This window comes from Oncorhynchus tshawytscha, linkage group LG02 (genome assembly GCF_018296145.1).
Source record: "Oncorhynchus tshawytscha isolate Ot180627B linkage group LG02, Otsh_v2.0, whole genome shotgun sequence".
Taxonomy (NCBI): Eukaryota; Metazoa; Chordata; class Actinopteri; order Salmoniformes; family Salmonidae; genus Oncorhynchus; species Oncorhynchus tshawytscha.
In genome coordinates, this window is record NC_056430.1 from 10519250 (window position 1) to 10539127 (window position 19878).

Sequence of the window (19878 nt, forward strand, 5' to 3'; positions counted from 1 at the left end):
ATCAAACCGACCATCAAACCGATCATCAAACCGACCATCAAATCGATCATCAAACCGACCATCAAACCGATCATCAAACTGACCATCAAACCGATCATCAAACCGACCATCAAGCTGACATCAAACCGACCATCAAATCGATCATCAAACCGACCATCAAGCTGACCATCAAACCGACCATCAAACCGATCATCAAACCGACCATCAAATCGATCATCAAACCGACCATCAAACCGATCATCAAACTGACCATCAAACCGACCATCAAACCGATCATCAAACCGACCATCAAGCTGACCATCAAACCGACCATCAAATCGATCATCAAACCGACCATCAAACCGATCATCAAACTGACCATCAAACCGACCATCAAAATCATCAAACCGATCATCCATCAAGCTGACCATCAAACTGACCATCAAATCATCAAGCTGACCATCAAAACCATGACCATCAAACCGACCATCAAACTGGCCATCAAAACCATCAAACCGACCATCAAACCGACCATCAAACCGATCATCAAACCGACCAAAATCTTTATTGAATAAGTCAAATGAGCTAAAGGGATCTTTTAAAGCCTTCAGGATCTCTGTTAACTTTGTTCAATGCAATGACTGCACATTCTAAAAGATTCAGGTTTACAATTGCCTACACTGTGCATACATCCGTCACTGGTGTGACGACTGCTGTTAATCACTGTGTATACTTCTGCCCATGTGGTCTCAATTGAAAGCTTGTTTATTGCTTGATTCATTGAGTGATGTGTTGGCTCCCTGTTTTTCCCTGCCTCTTTTTTAACTTGTTTCCTTTGTTTGAGGTGTGACTGCTCAGGTGCCGGGGAAGTTACATTTAAAGCTGATGGCAGAGCACCTTTGAAACCTTGGGTTTTCCTAAGATAATTATTACTTGACTGAGTTGATGATATAAGATTCATGCTTAAACGTTTTCCCTCCACCTGCACTGAACCCTGTTTTTTCTTTGGTTTAATTGTTTGTGTTTGTGTTATGGCCTACCTCCAATTTGTTGCTAAGCTACAATCTAGCTAGGTTTTTCTGAAAGCTGAAATTGGGAGATACATGAACTTGAAAACGGTGACCTGCCTCTTCATGTTATTCAACTCAAGCCTATTCTAATAGAACCTGAGCTGCCTACAGTATGCTCTGAGTTATTCAGAACTCCCTATGTTCGGTGGAAACCTAGGGTGGCGTAGTTGGATCTATAATGAGCAAAAAATGTCAACGCAACATGCAATCATTTCAAAGATTTTACTGAGGTACTGTTCATATAAGGAAATCAGTCAATTGAAATAAATGAATATATGGATTTCACATGACTCGGCAGGGGTGCAGCCATGGGTGGGCCTAGGCCCACCCACTGGCCCAGCCTATCAAAAGGAGTTTTCTCCACAAAAGGACTTTCTATATTACAGACAGAAATACTCCCCCCAGCTCTGTTGGACATTCCTGCAGTCAGCATGCCAATTGCACACTCCCTTAAGACTTGAGACATCAGTGGCATTTTGTTGTGTGACCAAACTGCACATTTTAGTGGACTTTAATTGTCCCCAGCACAAGGTTCACCTGTGTAGCAATCCATTTTTTATTTTATCTAACTAGGCAAGTCAGTTAAGAACAAATTCTTATTTACAATGACGGCCGATCGGGGAACAGTTTGTTAACTGCCTTGTTCATGGGCAGAACAACATATTTTTTACCTTGATCTAGCAACCTTCTGGTTGCTGGCCCAACGCTCTAACCACTGGGCTACTTGTCGCCCCAAACGATCATACATTTTAATCGGCTTCTTGATATGTCACACCTGTCATCTAGATGGCTTTCTTGGCAATGGAGAAATGCTCACTGACAGGGATGGCAATAAATTTGTGCTCACAATTTGAGAGAAATAAGCTTTTTGTGCTTGTGGAAAGTGTTTTATTTCAGCTCATGAAACATGGAACGAACACTTTACATGTTAAGTTTGTATTTTTGCTCAGTGTATGATAGTACACTGAGTTTAGTCACAGCCCCTCTTGGCCAGTGCGCGGCACATCTAGGTCACCTTTTATGATCAAATTGTAATTATTATTTTCAAATCTATTTTTTAGACAATTGTAAGGTGTTAGGAAGCTACTTAATTAGTGTAAATTCATATGTTAGAAGCAAAGATTACTGACAGTAGATGTAAGATGTTCTTGTTATGGAAATTATTTGTCAATTCATTTGCTTTTTAACGTGTTTTTCCAGTTATTCATAGCACCTTGTATTGCATAAGTGCAATATGATACTCTTGGGCCCCAACAACCTTACTATCACGATTCCCACCATAGGTGGCTCCACTTCCTGTTTGAGCGGCACTCGGCGCTCGTCGTCACCAGTCTACTAGCTGCCACCGATCCCTTCTTTTGGTTTTGTCTCCACTTCCTGTTCGAGCGGCGCTCTGCGGTCGTCGTCACCGGTCTACTAGCTACCACCGATCCCTTCTTTTGGTTTTGTCTTATTAGTTACACCTGTTTCTTGTTTAGGTTTTAGTCGGGCTATTGAAGCCGGTGATGCCCGCCTGCTTTTGTGCCGGCTTATTTCCTCTGTTCGTGTTTGTGGATGTGCGACTTTCTTGTTTTTCTCCGGACTGGTTGGGTCCTGGTTTTGGGTCTTTGTTACTTTGTTTTTCTCCTGGCTGGTTGGGTCCTGGTTCTGGGTCTTTGTTACTTTGTTTTTTCCGGACTGGTTGGGTCCTGGTTCTGGGTCTTTGTTACTTTGTTTTTTCCCGAACTGATTGGGTCCTGGTTCTGGGTCTTTGTTACTTTGTTTTTCTCCTGGCTGGTTGGGTCCTGGTTCTGGGTCTTTGTTACTTTGTTTTTCTCCGGACTGGTTGGGTCCTGGTTCTGGGTCTTTGTTACTTTGTTTTTTTCCGGACTGGTTGGGTCCTGGTTCTGGGTCTTTGTTACTTTGTTGGGTTTTTGGGTCTTTGTTACTTACTGGTTGGGTCCTGGTTCTGGGTCTTTGTTACTTTGTTTTTTCCTGGCTGGTTGGGTCCTGGTTCTGGGTCTTTGTTACTTTGTTTTTCTCCTGGCTGGTTGGGTCCTGGTTTGGGTCTTTGTTACTTTGTTTTTTCCGGACTGGTTGGGTCCTGGTTTTGGGTCTTTGTTACTTTGTTTTTCTTCGGACTGGTTGGGTCCTGGTTTTGGGTCTTTGTTACTTTGTTTTTCTTTTTTTCCAGACTGGTTGGGTCCTGGTTTTGGGTCTTTGTTACTTTGTTTTTCTCCGGACTGGTTGGGTCCTGGTTTTGGGTCTTTGTTATTTTGTTTTTTCCAGACTGGTTGGGTCCTGGTTTTGGGTCTTTGTTACTTTGTTTTTCTTCGGACTGGTTGGGTCCTGGTTTTGGGTCTTTGTTACTTTGTTTTTCTTCGGACTGGTTGGGTCCTGGTTTTGGGTCTTTGTTACTTTGTTTTTTCCAGACTGGTTGGGTCCTGGTTTTGGGTCTTTGTTACTTTGTTTTTCTCCGGACTGGTTGGGTCCTGGTTTTGGGTCTTTGTTACTTTGTTTTTCTCCGGACTGGTTGGGTCCTGGTTTTGGGTCTTTGTTACTTAGTTTTTTTCCAGACTGGTTGGGTCCTGGTTTTGGGTCTTTGTTACTTTGTTTTTCTCCGGACTGGTTGGGTCCTGGTTTTGGGTCTTTGTTACTTAGTTTTTTTCCAGACTGGTTGGGTCCTGGTTTTGGGTCTTTGTTACTTTGTTTTTCTCCGGACTGGTTGGGTCCTGGTTTTGGGTCTTTGTTACTTTGTTTTTTTCCAGACTGGTTGGGTCCTGGTTTTGGGTCTTTGTTACTTTGTTTTTTTTCCGGACTGGTTGGGTCCTGGTTTTGGGCCGGTCTTTATTATGCGCCTGGTGTTTTGGCGTGACCGTTTTTCCTGCGCCGGAATAAAAAACAATTGTCCTTTACCCTCTGTTCCCTGCGCCTGACTCCGCACCCACTACTCATAGAAGTGCATTACACTTACAGGTTGCGGCTCCTCTACATAACACTGTCAACGCTAGTGTGGATATGAGAATTGACGAAATCAGAGAGACAGCTTTCAAACCCCTAAGAAAATGGTCTTAGTCTAATCATTGTCCAGTTATAGCCACAAACACACGGTCCCCTGTTCCTCAACACTGATGTGCCTTCCCTTTCCCTCCAGTAAAGGAAGAGAGCAAGAAAGATGTAAAAGGTTAATTGTATCTAAGAATACTTATGACCGTTTGCATTTTCTATCAGTCACACACGGCCCTTTGCCTCTATCTCAACGGCCTGCGACCTTTTGTTATGCTGCCTAATGAAACGTGGGCCATAAATCACACTCTCTCTTCCACTTCTTTACTGCTCTTTGGGAGTCTATCTTTCTTCTCCCGCTCGCTTTCCTCCCCTTTTCCTTCATTATATTTCATTCTGTATGTCTCTCTCTCTCTGTACCACCCTCTGTTCATCCTCTCTCTCTCCTTTCCTCTCTCTTTCTCACCCCCCTTCCCTAAAAGGAAATGAAGATTAGAACCTGACTCTTTCAATACATGTACTTCATATATCTCTGGCTCTCTGTGTGTGCGTTTCATCATACTATAGATGTGTACTTCATCATACCATAGATGTGTGCTTCATCATTCTATAGATGTGTACTTCATCATACCATAGATGTGTACTTCATTATATTTCAGACAGCCACCAGGTTAGAGGGAGGGGAGGATAACAGCCACCAGGTTAGAGAGAGGGGAGGATAAAGGGACAGCCACCAGGTTAGAGAGAGGGGAGGATAACAGCCACCAGGTTAGAGGGAGGGGAGGATAAAGGGACAGCCACCAGGTTAGAGGGAGGGGAGGTTAAAGGGACAGCCACCAGGTTAGAGGGAGGGGAGGTTAAAGGGACAGCCACCAGGTTAGAGAGAGGGAGGATAACAGCCACCAGGTTAGAGAGAGGGGAGGTTAAAGGGACAGCCACCAGGTTAGAGAGAGGGAGGATAACAGCCACCAGGTTAGAGAGAGGGGAGGTTAAAGGGACAGCCACCAGATTAGAGGGAGGGGAGGATAACAGCCACCAGGTTAGAGAGAGGGGAGGTTAAAGGGACAGCCACCAGGTTAGAGAGAGGGGAGGTTAAAGGGACAGCCACCAGGTTAGAGGGAGGGGAGGTTAAAGGGACAACCACCAGGTTAGAGAGAGGGGAGGATAACAGCCACCAGGTTAGAGAGAGGGGAGGTTAAAGGGACAGCCACCAGGTTAGAGAGGGGAGGATAACAGCCACCAGGTTAGAGAGAGGGGAGGTTAAAGGACAGCCACCAGATTAGAGGGAGGGGAGGATAACAGCCACCAGGTTAGAGAGAGGGGAGGTTAAAGGGACAGCCACCAGGTTAGAGAGAGGGGAGGATAAAGGGACAGCCACCAGGTTAGAGAGAGGGGATGATAACAGCCACCAGGTTAGAGAGATGGGAGGTTAAAGGGACAGCCACCAGGTTAGAGGGAGGGGGTGACTGGAAAAGGGATAGAAGAGGACTGGGAGAGGGTTGGAAGAGGACTGGGAGAGGGATGGAAGAGGACTGGGAGAGGGATAGAAGAGGACTGGGAGAGGGATAGAAGAGGACTGGGAGAGGGATAGAAGAGGACTGGGAGAGGAATAGTAGAGGACTGGGAGAGATGTGGAAGAGGACTGGGAGAGGGATAGAAGAGGACTGGGAGAGGAATAGTAGAGGACTGGGAGAGGGATAGAAGAGGACTAGGAGAGGAATAGTAGAGGACTGGGAGAGGGATAAAAGGGGACTGGGAAAGGAATAGAAGAGGACTGGGAGAGGGATGGAAGAGGACTGGGAGAGGGATGGAAGAGGACTGGGAGAGGAATAGAAGAGGACTGGGAGAGGGATAGAAGAGGACTGGGAGAGGAATAGTAGAGGCCTGGGAGAGGGATAAAAGGGGACTGGGAAAGGAATAGAAGAGGACTGGGAGAGGGATGGAAGAGGACTGGGAGAGGGATGGAAGAGGACTGGGAGAGGGATAAAAGAGGACTGGGAGAGGGATAGAAGAGGAAGTCTCCTCTAAACCTGATTCTGTTCTTCAATAGGGACATGCCAGGCCGATGATGATGATGGTGATGGTAGTGAAGATGATGATGCTGGTGGTGGTAGATGATGATGATGCTGGTGTTGGTAGTGATGGTGATGATGCTGGTGATAGTGATGACAATGATGCTGGTGGAGGTAGTGACGATGATGATGGTGGTGGTGGTTTTGTTGATGATGCTGGTTGTGATGGTAGTAGTGATGATGATGATGATGATGATAATGGTGGTGGTAGTGATGATGATGTTGCAGTTGCACTATGAGAGACACAAACAGACAGAGACAGACAGTCAGAGAGACAGATAGTCAGACAGACAGTCAGAGAGACAGACAAACAGACAGAGAGAGACAGACAGACAGAGACAAACAGTCAGAGAGACAAATAGTCAGACAGACAGAAAGACAGTCAGAGAGACACAGAGACAGTCAGAGAGACAGACAGTCAGACAGACAGGATCAATTTCCTCTACTGTCTCTATATCTTTCACACCACATCAAGGATAACAAACCTAGGGATTTACACCCAGAGATCTTGACTAATTGCTACCTCCCTCTTCTTATTGTGTGAAGCAAGAGAAGAGACCAGTGTACAATTACTTACATGTGGCCTTTCGTCCGGCCCATTGTTTGAACAGGATTTTGTTCTTTAACCTTTAACTGATGATGTATGGCTTAGATTGGCTGCCACAGCACACTGGGAAGGGGACCTGGGTGAACCAGACGTCTCATTTTAATGATCTGGCTGCTCCTCTTCTCAGGAGGAGAGATCTGAGTCATTTGTCAGTTTCCAGCGATAATCAAGGGTGGAATTGGAGTGGAACGCAACAGAGTTCCCAGAGTGATAAAAAAAAAGAAGAAGAATCATCATCATTTTATGTAGAATCCTAGCTTTGGTGAGTTCCGAGTGACTTTTCCCAATTTTCACACCTGCCATGTTCTTAGCACTGTGATGATATACTGTAGGTTGTGTAAAACAATACAACGAGTCCACATAGTTAATAACGAATGAAAACAGAGTCTTTCTGCATCATGTGTTATATTAGTGGCCCTTGTGGGATGTGTTCTGTCTCAAGTAATGTACTCTACAAAGATCCAATCCAGACAGATAGAAACCCACCATATAATGATGGAATGTACTCTACAAAGATCCAATCCAGACAGATAGAAACCCACCATGTAATGATGGAATGTACTCTACAAATATCCAATCCAGACAGATAGAAACCCACCATATAATGATGGAATGTACTCTACAAAGATCCAATCCAGACAGATAGAAACCCACCATATAATGATGGAATGTACTCTACAAAGATCCAATCCAGACAGATAGAAACCCACCATATAATGATGGAATGTACTCTACAAAGATCCAATCCAGACAGATAGAAACCCACCATATAATGATGGAATGTACTCTACAAAGATCCAATCCAGACAGATAGAAACCCACCATATAATGATGGAATGTACTCTACAAAGATCCAATCCAAACAGATAGAAACCCACCATATAATGATGGAATGTACTCTACAAAGATCCAATCCAGACAGATAGAAACCCACCATATAATGATGGAATGTACTCTACAAAGATCCAATCCAGACAGATAGAACCCACCATATAATGATGGAATGTACTCTACAAAGATCCAATCCAGACAGATAGAAACCCACCATATAATGATGGAATGTACTCTACAAAGATCCAATCCAGACAGATAGAAACCCACCATATAATGATGGAATGTACTCTACAAAGATCCAATCCAGACAGATAGAAACACACCATATAATGATGGAATGTACTCTACAAAGATCCAATCCAGACAGATAGAAACCCACCATATAATTAATGATGGAATGTACTCTACAAAGATCCAATCCAGACAGATAGAAACCCACCATATAATGATGGAATGTACTCTACAAAGATCCAATCCAGACAGATAGAAACCCACCATATAATGATGGAATGTACTCTACAAAGATCCAATCCAGACAGATAGAAACCCACCATATAATGATGGAATGTACTCTACCATATAATGATGGAATGTACTCTACAAAGATCCAATCCAAACAGATAGAAACCCACCATATAATGATGGAATGTACTCTACAAAGATCCAATCCAGACAGATAGAAACCCACCATATAATGATGGAATGTACTCTACAAAGATTCAATCCAGACAGATAGAACCCACCATATAATTAATGATGGAATGTACTCTACAAAGATCCAATCCAGACAGATAGAAACCCACCATATAATGATGGAATGTACTCTACAAAGATCCAATCCAGACAGATAGAAACCCACCATATAATGATGGAATGTACTCTACAAAGATCCAATCCAGACAGATAGAAACCCACCATATAATGATGGAATGTACTCTACAAAGATCCAATCCAGACAGATAGAAACCCACCATATAATGATGGAATGTACTCTACAAAGATCCAATCCAGACAGATAGAAACACACCATATAATGATGGAATGTACTCTACAAAGATCCAATCCAGACAGATAGAAACCCACCATATAATGATGGAATGTACTCTACAAAGATCCAATCCAGACAGATAGAAACCCACCATGTAATGATGGAATGTACTCTACAAAGATCCAATCCAGACAGATAGAAACCCACCATATAATGATGGAATGTACTCTACAAAGATCCAATCCAGACAGATAGAAACCCACCATATAATTAATGATGGAATGTACTCTACAAAGATCCAATCCAGACAGATAGAAACCCACCATATAATGATGGAATGTACTCTACAAAGATCCAATCCAGACAGATAGAAACCCACCATATAATGATGGAATGTACTCTACAAAGATCCAATCCAAACAGATAGAAACCCACCATATAATGATGGAATGTACTCTACAAAGATCCAATCCAGACAGATAGAAACCCACCATATAATGATGGAATGTACTCTACAAAGATCCAATCCAGACAGATAGAAACCCACCATATAATGATGGAATGTACTCTACAAAGATCCAATCCAGACAGATAGAAACCCACCATATAATTAATGATGGAATGTACTGTACAAAGATCCAATCCAGACAGATAGAAACCCACCATATAATTAATGATGGAATGTACTCTACAAAGATTCAATCCAGACAGATAGAAACCCACCATATAATGATGGAATGTATCCAATCCAGACTACAAAGATCCAATCCAGACAGATAGAAACCCACCATATAATGATGGAATGTACTCTACAAAGATCCAATCCAGACAGATAGAAACCCACCATATAATGATGGAATGTACTCTACAAAGATCCAATCCAGACAGATAGAAACCCACCATATAATGATGGAATGTACTCTACAAAGATCCAATCCAGACAGATAGAAACCCACCATATAATGATGGAATGTACTCTACAAAGATCCAATCCAGACAGATAGAAACCCACCATATAATGATGGAATGTACTCTACAAAGATCCAATCCAGACAGATAGAAACCCACCATATAATGATGGAATGTACTCTACAAAGATCCAATCCAGACAGATAGAAACCCACCATATAATGATGGAATGTACTCTACAAAGATCCAATCCAGACAGATAGAAACCCACCATATAATTAATGATGGAATGTACTCTACAAAGATCCAATCCAGACAGATAGAAACCCACCATATAATTAATGATGGAATGTACTCTACAAAGATCCAATCCAGACAGATAGAAACCCACCATATAATGATGGAATGTACTCTACAAAGATCCAATCCAGACAGATAGAAACCCACCATATAATGATGGAATGTACTCTACAAAGATCCAATCCAAACAGATAGAAACCCACCATATAATGATGGAATGTACTCTACAAAGATCCAATCCAGACAGATAGAAACCCACCATATAATGATGGAATGTACTCTACAAAGATCCAATCCAGACAGATAGAAACCCACCATATAATTAATGATGGAATGTACTGTACAAAGATCCAATCCAGACAGATAGAAACCCACCATATATGATGGAATGTACTCTACAAAGATCCAATCCAGACAGATGATGGAATGTACTCTACAAAGATCCAATCCAGACAGATAGAAACCCACCATATAATGATGGAATGTACTCTACAAAGATCCAATCCAGACAGATAGAACCCACCATATAATGATGGAATGTACTCTACAAAGATCCAATCCAGACAGATAGAAACCCACCATATAATGATGGAATGTACTCTACAAAGATCCAATCCAGACAGATAGAAACCCACCATATAATGATGGAATGTACTCTACAAAGATCCAATCCAGACAGATAGAAACCCACCATATAATGATGGAATGTACTCTACAAAGATCCAATCCAGACAGATAGAAACCCACACCATATAATGATGGAATGTACTCTACAAAGATCCAATCCAGACAGATAGAAACCCACCATGTAATGATGGAATGTACTCTACAAAGATCCAATCCAGACAGATAGAAACCCACCATATAATGATGGAATGTACTCTACAAAGATCCAATCCAGACAGATAGAAACCCATATGTAATGATGGAATGTACTCTACAAAGATCCAATCCAGACAGATAGAAACCCACCATATAATTAATGATGGAATGTACTCTACAAAGATCCAATCCAGACAGATAGAAACCCACCATATAATGATGGAATGTACTCTACAAAGATCCAATCCAGACAGATAGAAACCCACCATATAATGATGGAATGTACTCTACAAAGATCCAATCCAGACAGATAGAAACCCACCATATAATTAATGATGGAATGTACTCTACAAAGATCCAATCCAGACAGATAGAAACCCACCATATAATGATGGAATGTACTCTACAAAGATCCAATCCAGACAGATAGAAACCCACCATATAATGATGGAATGTACTCTACAAAGATCCAATCCAGACAGATAGAAACCCACCATATAATGATGGAATGTACTCTACAAAGATCCAATCCAGACAGATAGAAACCCACCATATAATGATGGAATGTACTCTACAAAGATCCAATCCAGACAGATAGAAACCCACCATATAATGATGGAATGTACTCTACAAAGATCCAATCCAGACAGATAGAAACCCACCATATAATGATGGAATGTACTCTACAAAGATCCAATCCAGACAGATAGAAACCCACCATATAATGATGGAATGTACTCTACAAAGATCCAATCCAGACAGATAGAAACCCACCATATAATGATGGAATGTACTCTACAAAGATCCAATCCAGACAGATAGAAACCCACCATATAATGATGGAATGTACTCTACAAAGATCCAATCCAGACAGATAGAAACCCACCATATAATGATGGAATGTACTCTACAAAGATCCAATCCAGACAGATAGAAACCCACCATATAATGATGGAATGTACTCTACAAAGATCCAATCCAGACAGATAGAAACCCACCATATAATGATGGAATGTACTCTACAAAGATCCAATCCAGACAGATAGAAACCCACCATATAATGATGGAATGTACTCTACAAAGATCCAATCCAGACAGATAGAAACCCACCATATAATGATGGAATGTACTCTACAAAGATCCAATCCAGACAGATAGAAACCCACCATATAATGATGGAATGTACTCTACAAAGATCCAATCCAGACAGATAGAAACCCACCATATAATGATGGAATGTACTCTACAAAGATCCAATCCAGACAGATAGAAACCCACCATATAATGATGGAATGTACTCTACAAAGATCCAATCCAGACAGATAGAAACCCACCATATAATGATGGAATGTACTCTACAAAGATCCAATCCAGACAGATAGAAACCCACCATATAATGATGGAATGTACTCTACAAAGATCCAATCCAGACAGATAGAAACCCACCATATAATGATGGAATGTACTCTACAAAGATCCAATCCAGACAGATAGAAACCCACCATATAATGATGGAATGTACTCTACAAAGATCCAATCCAGACAGATAGAAACCCACCATATAATGATGGAATGTACTCTACAAAGATCCAATCCAGACAGATAGAAACCCACCATATAATGATGGAATGTACTCTACAAAGATCCAATCCAGACAGATAGAAACCCACCATATAATGATGGAATGTACTCTACAAAGATCCAATCCAGACAGATAGAAACACACCATATAATGATGGAATGTACTCTACAAAGATCCAATCCAGACAGATATAAACCCACCATATAATGATGGAATGTACTCTACAAAGATCCAATCCAGACAGATAGAAACACACCATATAATTAATGATGGAATGTACTCTACAAAGATCCAATCCAGACAGATAGAAACCCACCATATAATGATGGAATGTACTCTACAAAGATCCAATCCAGACAGATAGAAACCCACCATATAATGATGGAATGTACTCTACAAAGATCCAATCCAGACAGATAGAAACACACCATGTCATGATGTTTTCTCCCTCTGACCTATTCAGATTAAAATTGTTGTTTTATGTCACAACCACAAGATGTGTAGTACCGCATCTCTATTGCTGTTTCAGTATCCACACATACGCACAGCTAGCCTAGCAGGCAGGTAGCCCCCACAGCCCTAACAGCACCACCAACCCCAACAGCACCACCAACCTCAACAGCCCCAACAGCCCTAACAGCACCACCAGCCTCAACAGCACCACCAGCCCAACAGCCCCAACAGCACCACCAGCCCCAACAGCACCACCAGCCCCACCAGCCCCAACAGCACCACCAGCCCCACCAGCCCTAACAGCACCACCAGCCCTAACAGCACCACCAGCCTCAACAGCACCACCAGCCCCCACAGCCCTAATAGCACCACCAGCCTCAACAGCCCCAACAGCACCACCAGCCCCAACAGCACCACCAGCCCCAACAGCACCACCAACCCCAACAGCACCACCAGCCCTAACAGCACCACCAGCCCCAACAGCACCACCAGCCTCAGCAGCACCACCAACCCCAACAGCACCACCAGCCTCAACAGCCCCAACAGCACCACCAGCCCCAACAGCACCACCAGCCTCAACAGCCGCAATAGCACCACCAGCCTCAACAGCCCCAACAGCACCACCAGCCTCAACAGCCTCAACAGCACCACCAGCCCCAACAGCACCACCAGCCCCAACAGCACCACCAGCCCCAACAGCACCACCAGCCTCAACAGCACCACCAGCCCCAACAGCACCACCAGCCTCAACAGCCCCCCAAGCACCAGCCCCCAAGCACCAGCCCCCAAGCACCAGCCCCCAAGCATCTATAATAGAGGCTTTAATTTGGAGGTAATTTCACACCATTCCATTCTGCCCCTAATTGAACAGTCTGTTTGCTACATTCCATTTTCCCCTTTTCTCCCTCACGGCGAGCCTCGGGGAACGGGCCTGAGAAATGACACTCTCCACGTCTCATTGAGCATCCTCTAGCTCAAACAAAGCTCACACAGCTACACCAGAACTGACACGCACTCGCACACACACACACACACACACACACACACACACACACACACACACACACACATAAACACGCATAAACACGCACACGCACGCACGCACACACACACACACACACACACACACACACAAACATGTCATCCAGCTCAAACAAAGCACACACATCCACTAGAGCAGACACACATTGGCAGCTTAAATCATTGGTTCTCCTTTGTCTGCTCGGCTAGGGAGTAGGAGGGGAGAATGTGAGGAAGGAGGGTAGAGGAGGGGAGGAAACTCAGGGAGGAGTGAAGGGAAGAGGGGTAGTGGAGGGGAGGAGAGAAGAGAAGGGAGGAGGGGTAGTGGAGGGGAGGAGAGAAGGGGAAGTGGAGGGGAGGAGAGAAGGGAGGAGGGGTAGTGGAGGGGAAGGAGAGAAGGGAGGAGGGGTAGTGGAGGGGAGGAGAGAAGGGAGAAGGGAGGAGGGGTGGGAGGAGGGGTAGTGGAGGCGAGGGAAGAGGGAGCAGGGGTAGGGTAGAGGTGGGAGATAGAAACCCACCATATAAGGGGTAGTGGAGGGGAGAGAAGAGGGAGGAGGGGTGGGAGGAGGGGTAGTGGAGGGGAGAGAAGAGGGAGGCGGGGTGAGAGGAGAGGTGGGAGGAGGGGTAGTGGAGGGGAGAGAAGAGGGAGGAGGGGTGGGAGGAGGGGTAGTGGAGGGGAGAGAAGAGGGAGGAGGGGTGAGAGGGAGGGGTAGTGGAGGGGAGAGAAGAGGGAGGCGGGGTGAGAGGAGAGGTGGGAGGAGGGGTAGTGGAGGGGAGAGAAGAGGGAGGAGGGGGTGGGAGGAGGGGTAGTGGAGGGGAGAGAAGAGGGAGAAGGGGTGAGAGGAGAAGTGGGAGGAGGGGTAGTGGAGGGGAGAGAAGAGGGAGGAGGGGTGAGAGGAGAGGTGGGAGGAGGGGTAGTGGAGGGGGGGAAGAGGGAGAGGGGTTGGAGGAGGGGTAGTGGAGGGGAAGGAAGGAAGAGGGAGCTCAGGGAGGGGTGATTTAGGAGGGGTAGTGGAGGCGAGGGAAGAGGGAGGAGGAGGGGTGATAGGAGGGGTAGTGGAGGCTGATTTGGGAAGAGGGAGGAGGGGTGGAAGGAGGGGCAGTGGAGGGGAGGGAACTCAGGGAGAGAGATGGGAGGAGGGGTAGTGGAGGGGATTAAAGAGAGGGGGGGGGTGATAGGAGAGGTGGGAGGAGGGGTAGTGGAGGGGAGGGAAGAGGGAGGAGGGGTGATAGGAGAGGTGGGAGGAGGGGTAGTGGAGGGGAGGGAAGATAAAGCATAAGGGTGGGAGGAGGGTAGTGGAGGGGAGGGAAGATGGGAGGATGGGGTGATAGGAGAGGTGGGAGGAGGGGTAGTGGAGGAGAAGGAAGAGGGGGATGCTCAGGGGGGTTGGTGAGTATTTAAGATCTGTTGTTGTCACACAAAGCTGTTTGACTCCTAAGAGTGTCAGTGTATAAAGCTTTTCTCAACAGAGATCTGATTTGGTTTTTCTGCCCCTAATTTGTGGAACAAACTGCAGAGTTCAATGCAGTTAGATGTACTGGTACCACTCAGGCAGTTTACATTATTGACTGAGGACCTCTATGTAGTTGAGTGGGATTGCTTTTATTAAATATGTTTATTTTTTATTGTGCTGAATTATATTGTTTTATACACATGTATGTTGTTTTAATATTATGTTTTTGTTGTAATGTGTACAGGGCTCTCTTGTAAAATATATTTTTAATCTCAATGTGACTCACTTATTTAAATAAAGGTTAAATAAAACATAAATTAATATGGCAGGTATATGTAAAACATGTTGGATTATCATGTTATTATCATGGCTTCTCTATCTCCTGTACTACCATGGCTTCTCTATCTCCTGTACTACCATGGCTTCTCTATCTCCTGTACTACCATGGCTTCTCACCCTCCTGTATTACCATGGCTTCTCTATCTCCTGTATTACCATGGCTTCTCACCCTCCTGTATTACCATGGCTTCTCTATCTCCTGTATTACCATGGCTTCTCTATCTCCTGTATTACCATGGCTTCTCACCCTCCTGTATTACCATGGCTTCTCACCCTCCTGTATTACCATGGCTTCTCTATCTCCTGTATTACCATGGCTTCTCTATCTCCTGTATTACCATGGCTTCTCACCCTCCTGTATTACCATGGCTTCTCTACCTCCTGTATTACCATGGCTTCTCTACCTCCTGTACTACCATGGCTTCTGTACCTCCTGTATTATCATGGCTTCTCTACCTCCTGTACTACCATGGCTTCTCTACCTCCTGTACTACCATGGCTTCTCTACCTCCTGTATTACCATGGCTTCTCACCCTCCTGTATTACCATGGCTTCTCTACCTCCTGTACTACCATGGCTTCTCACCCTCCTGTATTACCATGGCTTCTCTACCTCCTGTATTACCATGGCTTCTCTACTTCCTATATTACCATGGCTTCTCTACCTCCTGTATTACTATGGCTTCTCACCCTCCTGTACTACCATGGCTTCTCTACCTCCTGGATTACCATGGCTTCTCTACATCCTGGATTACCATGGCTTCTCTACCTCCTGTGCTACCTCCTGTATTACCATAGCTTCTCGCCCTCCTGTACTACCATGGCTTCTCTACCTCCTGTATTACCATGGCTTCTCACCCTCCTGTACCACCATGGCTTCTCTACCTCCTTTAAAACCTCCTGTATTACCATGGTTTCTCTAGATCCTGTATTACCATGGCTTCTCTACCTCCTGTACTACCATGGCTTCTCTACCTCCTGTATTACCATGGCTTCTCTACCTCCTGTACTACCATGGCTTCTCTACCTCCTATACTACCATGGCTTCTCTACCTCCTGTACTACCATTGCTTCTCTACCTCCTGTACTACCATGGCTTCTCTTCCTCCTGTATTACCTCCTGTACTACCATGGCTTCTCTACCCCCTGTATTACCATGGCTTCTCACCCTCCTGTATTACCATGGCTTCTCTACCTCCTGTACTACCATGGCTTCTCTACCTCCTGCATTACCATGGCTTCTCTACCTCCTGTATTACCATGGCTTCTCTACCTCTTGTATTATCATGGCTTCTCTCCCTCATTTTCTCTAGTTGTGACTTTATTTTCAATAACCTCTTGAGTGTAGGGGGCAGTATTTTGATGTTTGGATGAAAAAACGTACCCAAATTAAGCTGCCTATTTCTCAGGCCCAGATTCTAGATTTTGCATATAATTGTCCGATTAGGATAGAAAACACTCTAAAGTTTCCAAAACTGTCAAAATATTGTCTGTGAGTTAAACAGAACTGATACTCAGGCGAAAACCTGAGGAAAATCCAACCCGGACGTGTAGTTTTTCCTGAAAGCTCTCTGTTCCATAGCCTGCCTTCGCTCCATTTAAAGGGATATCAACCAGATTCCTTTTCCTATGGCTTCCCCATGGTGTGAACAGTCTTTAGACATAGTGTCAGGCTTTTATTTTGAAAAATGAGCGAGAAAGATCACATCGCGTCATTGTATGGCTGGGTGCCAGCAGCGTTTTGCAAGCTCAACAGAGTGGAGCAGACATTTCTCTCTCTCTCCTATTGAAGAAGCTACAGTCTCGGTTGAAATATTATTGATTATATATTGTAAAAACAACCTGAGGATTGATTATAAAAAACATTTCACATGTTTCTACGAACATTACGGATACTATTTGGAATTTTCTTCTACGATGTCGTGACCGCTCGAGCCTGTGGATTTCTGAACATAACGCGCCAACCAAATGAAGGTATTTTGGATATAAAAATAATCTTTATGGAACAAAAGGAACATTTATTGTGTAACTGGGAGTCTCGTAAGTGCAAACATCTGAAGATCATCAAAGGTAAGCGATTCATTTTATTGCTTTTTTGACTTTCGAGACCAATCTACTTGGCTGCTAGCTTTTTGTAATATTTTGTCTACTGAGAGAGATGTCCTTACATAAACGCTTGGTATGCTTTCGCTGAAAAGCTTTATTGAAATCTGACACGCAAGGTGGATTAACCACAAGCTAAGCTGTGTTTTGCTATATTGCACTTGTGATTTCATGAAAATTTAATATTTTTAATATTTTTAATTTTAATTTGGTGCTCTGCAATTCAGCGGATGTTGACGAAAATGATCCCGCTAAAGGGATGGATGCATCAAGAGGTTTTAATCTGATTACTGTTGTTTATATAATTAACTAACTATGTTTAATTGTTACCCGATTAAATTAATCATGTAACAATTAACTCATTAGGAATTTGGGGCACCACGAGAGTGGTTCTTTAAAGAGTTTCCATCTCCCGAATTAACTCTAAAGGTCTTTACCTATCACATCCATAAAACAGTGTTAATCATAACCTTGTATCATATCATCATTCTGAACAGCCTTACCTACTTATACTACACGATAACAGCACCCACCTATAGCACGTGCTCCAGCAGTTATATCTCACTGGTCATCCCCAAAGCCAACACCTCCTTTGGCCGCCTTCCAGTTCTCTGCTGCCAATGACTGGAACGAATTGCAAAAATTGCTGAAGCCGGAGACTTATATTTCCCTCACTAACTTTAAACATCAGCTATCTGAGCAGCTAACCAATCGCAGCAGCTGTACATAGTCCATCTGTAAATAGCCCACCCAATCTACCTCATCCCCATATTTTTTTATTTACTTTTCGGCTCTTTTGCACATAAGTATGTCTACTTGCACATCATCATCTGCTCATCTATCACTCCAGTGTTAATCTGGTAAATTGTAATTACTTCGATACTATGGCCTATTTATTGCCATACCTCCTCACGCCATTTGCACACACTGTATATAGACTTTATTTTTTTCTATTGTGTTATTGACTGTACGCTTGTTTATTCCATGTGTAAACTCTGTGTTGTTGTTTGTGTCGCACTGCTTTGCTTTATCTTGGCCAGGCAACAGTTGTATATGAGAACATGTTCTCAACTAACTTACCTGGTTAAATAAAGGTGAAATAAAAATTAAATAAAAAAATTCAGTACTAAACAAATTGGTTTAATTATATATTTACTAGATAACTAAATGATAACACCGGATAAAAACACACACTTAATACATTAAAAAAGGTCCATAGCGGACTGACACAATATGACGCCTTTTTAAAATTATTTTTTAATTTTTTTAATTTAATTTTTTTATCTTTATTTAACTAGGCAAGTCAGTTAAGAACAAATTCTTATTTTCAATGACGGCCTAGGAACAGTGGGTTAACTGCCTGTTCAGGGGCAGAACGACAGATTTGTACCTTGTCACAAAGGAGAGGGAGAGTGAGAGGCAGAAACATAATACTTTGGTACATTTAGAAATAACTCTCACAGTAATCATATACTTTGCACAAGAACCGCCGACCCATTTCGAGTAAGAAATCATAAATGTATTTACTTGTATATACCTTAGTTCGCCGTGTATTTATGTCAGAACTAGTCTTCTTGGATAGGGGCTGGGCCTTTTTAGCGGCTTGTAATTCTTTGACTGTCCAAAAGAACCCCCACCAGTCTCTTCTCTGTTGTCCTCCTCTGCCGTCCTCCGGTATCCGTTGACTTGTCATGTAGTCCTGAACAGAGCTACACAGTTTATTCTACTTTCCATTCGCTCCTGAAGCTGCCTCCTTTTAAAGATAAACTAGCCAGTCGTGTCGATGGTTCCCGTTGGGAGTAGCGTACTACAGTGATTTGAGTAGAGTAGTGGAATGGTCCCACTTAAATTCACTTTTGTAGATACTTAGGACAGCTAGACAGCTGTACCAGTGATTGTCCAGGAGGTGACTTATTGTCTCTACCTTGTGTTGAGATTTCAGAGTTCAAACCCCTTTAGCTGCAGCTACACGCCTCTCTGGTTTGATATGTTCCTTTTAACCCCTCATTTTATACAGGTCTTCAAATTGGGGCAGTTAGTCAGGCTGACATGTTCTCTGACCTTTTAGAAACAACTTCCTCGTATAATTTCTAAGATCACACCCCTCTCTCACTAACAAAAACGCTTTCAGAAGTGTTCATGTACAACATAGAGGATGGAGACTTCGTACATGAGGTGTGTATACTTTTCAAGTTACATTATTTCCTTTATGACATCACAAAATAACAGCCCATATGACATTATTATTCTTTAGATCGCCTCTGACCATTCCCCATGTTCCCCAGTACTCGCTTTAGAATGTGTCCGTTTCGGCGGGAAAACATCTGTGAACAAAGGCACATTTCCTGTGTGAATTTGGGGA

General features: G+C 43.4%; 1 protein-coding gene across 1 annotated transcript in view; it reads left to right on the top strand.

The window, feature by feature from the left end:
* Nucleotides 1–6151: 6151 nt before the first annotated feature.
* LOC121840626 (mucin-5AC-like) overlaps nucleotides 6152–19878 on the top strand; it is a gene marked incomplete at its 3' end in the record, with an annotated part of 44536 nt that continues 30809 nt past the window's right edge. The window contains exons 1-2 of the mRNA XM_042304992.1: nucleotides 6152–6274; nucleotides 12789–13433. Of these exons, the coding sequence (XP_042160926.1) occupies nucleotides 6152–6274; nucleotides 12789–13433 (768 nt within the window). The remainder of the gene's footprint in view (nucleotides 6275–12788; nucleotides 13434–19878) is intronic.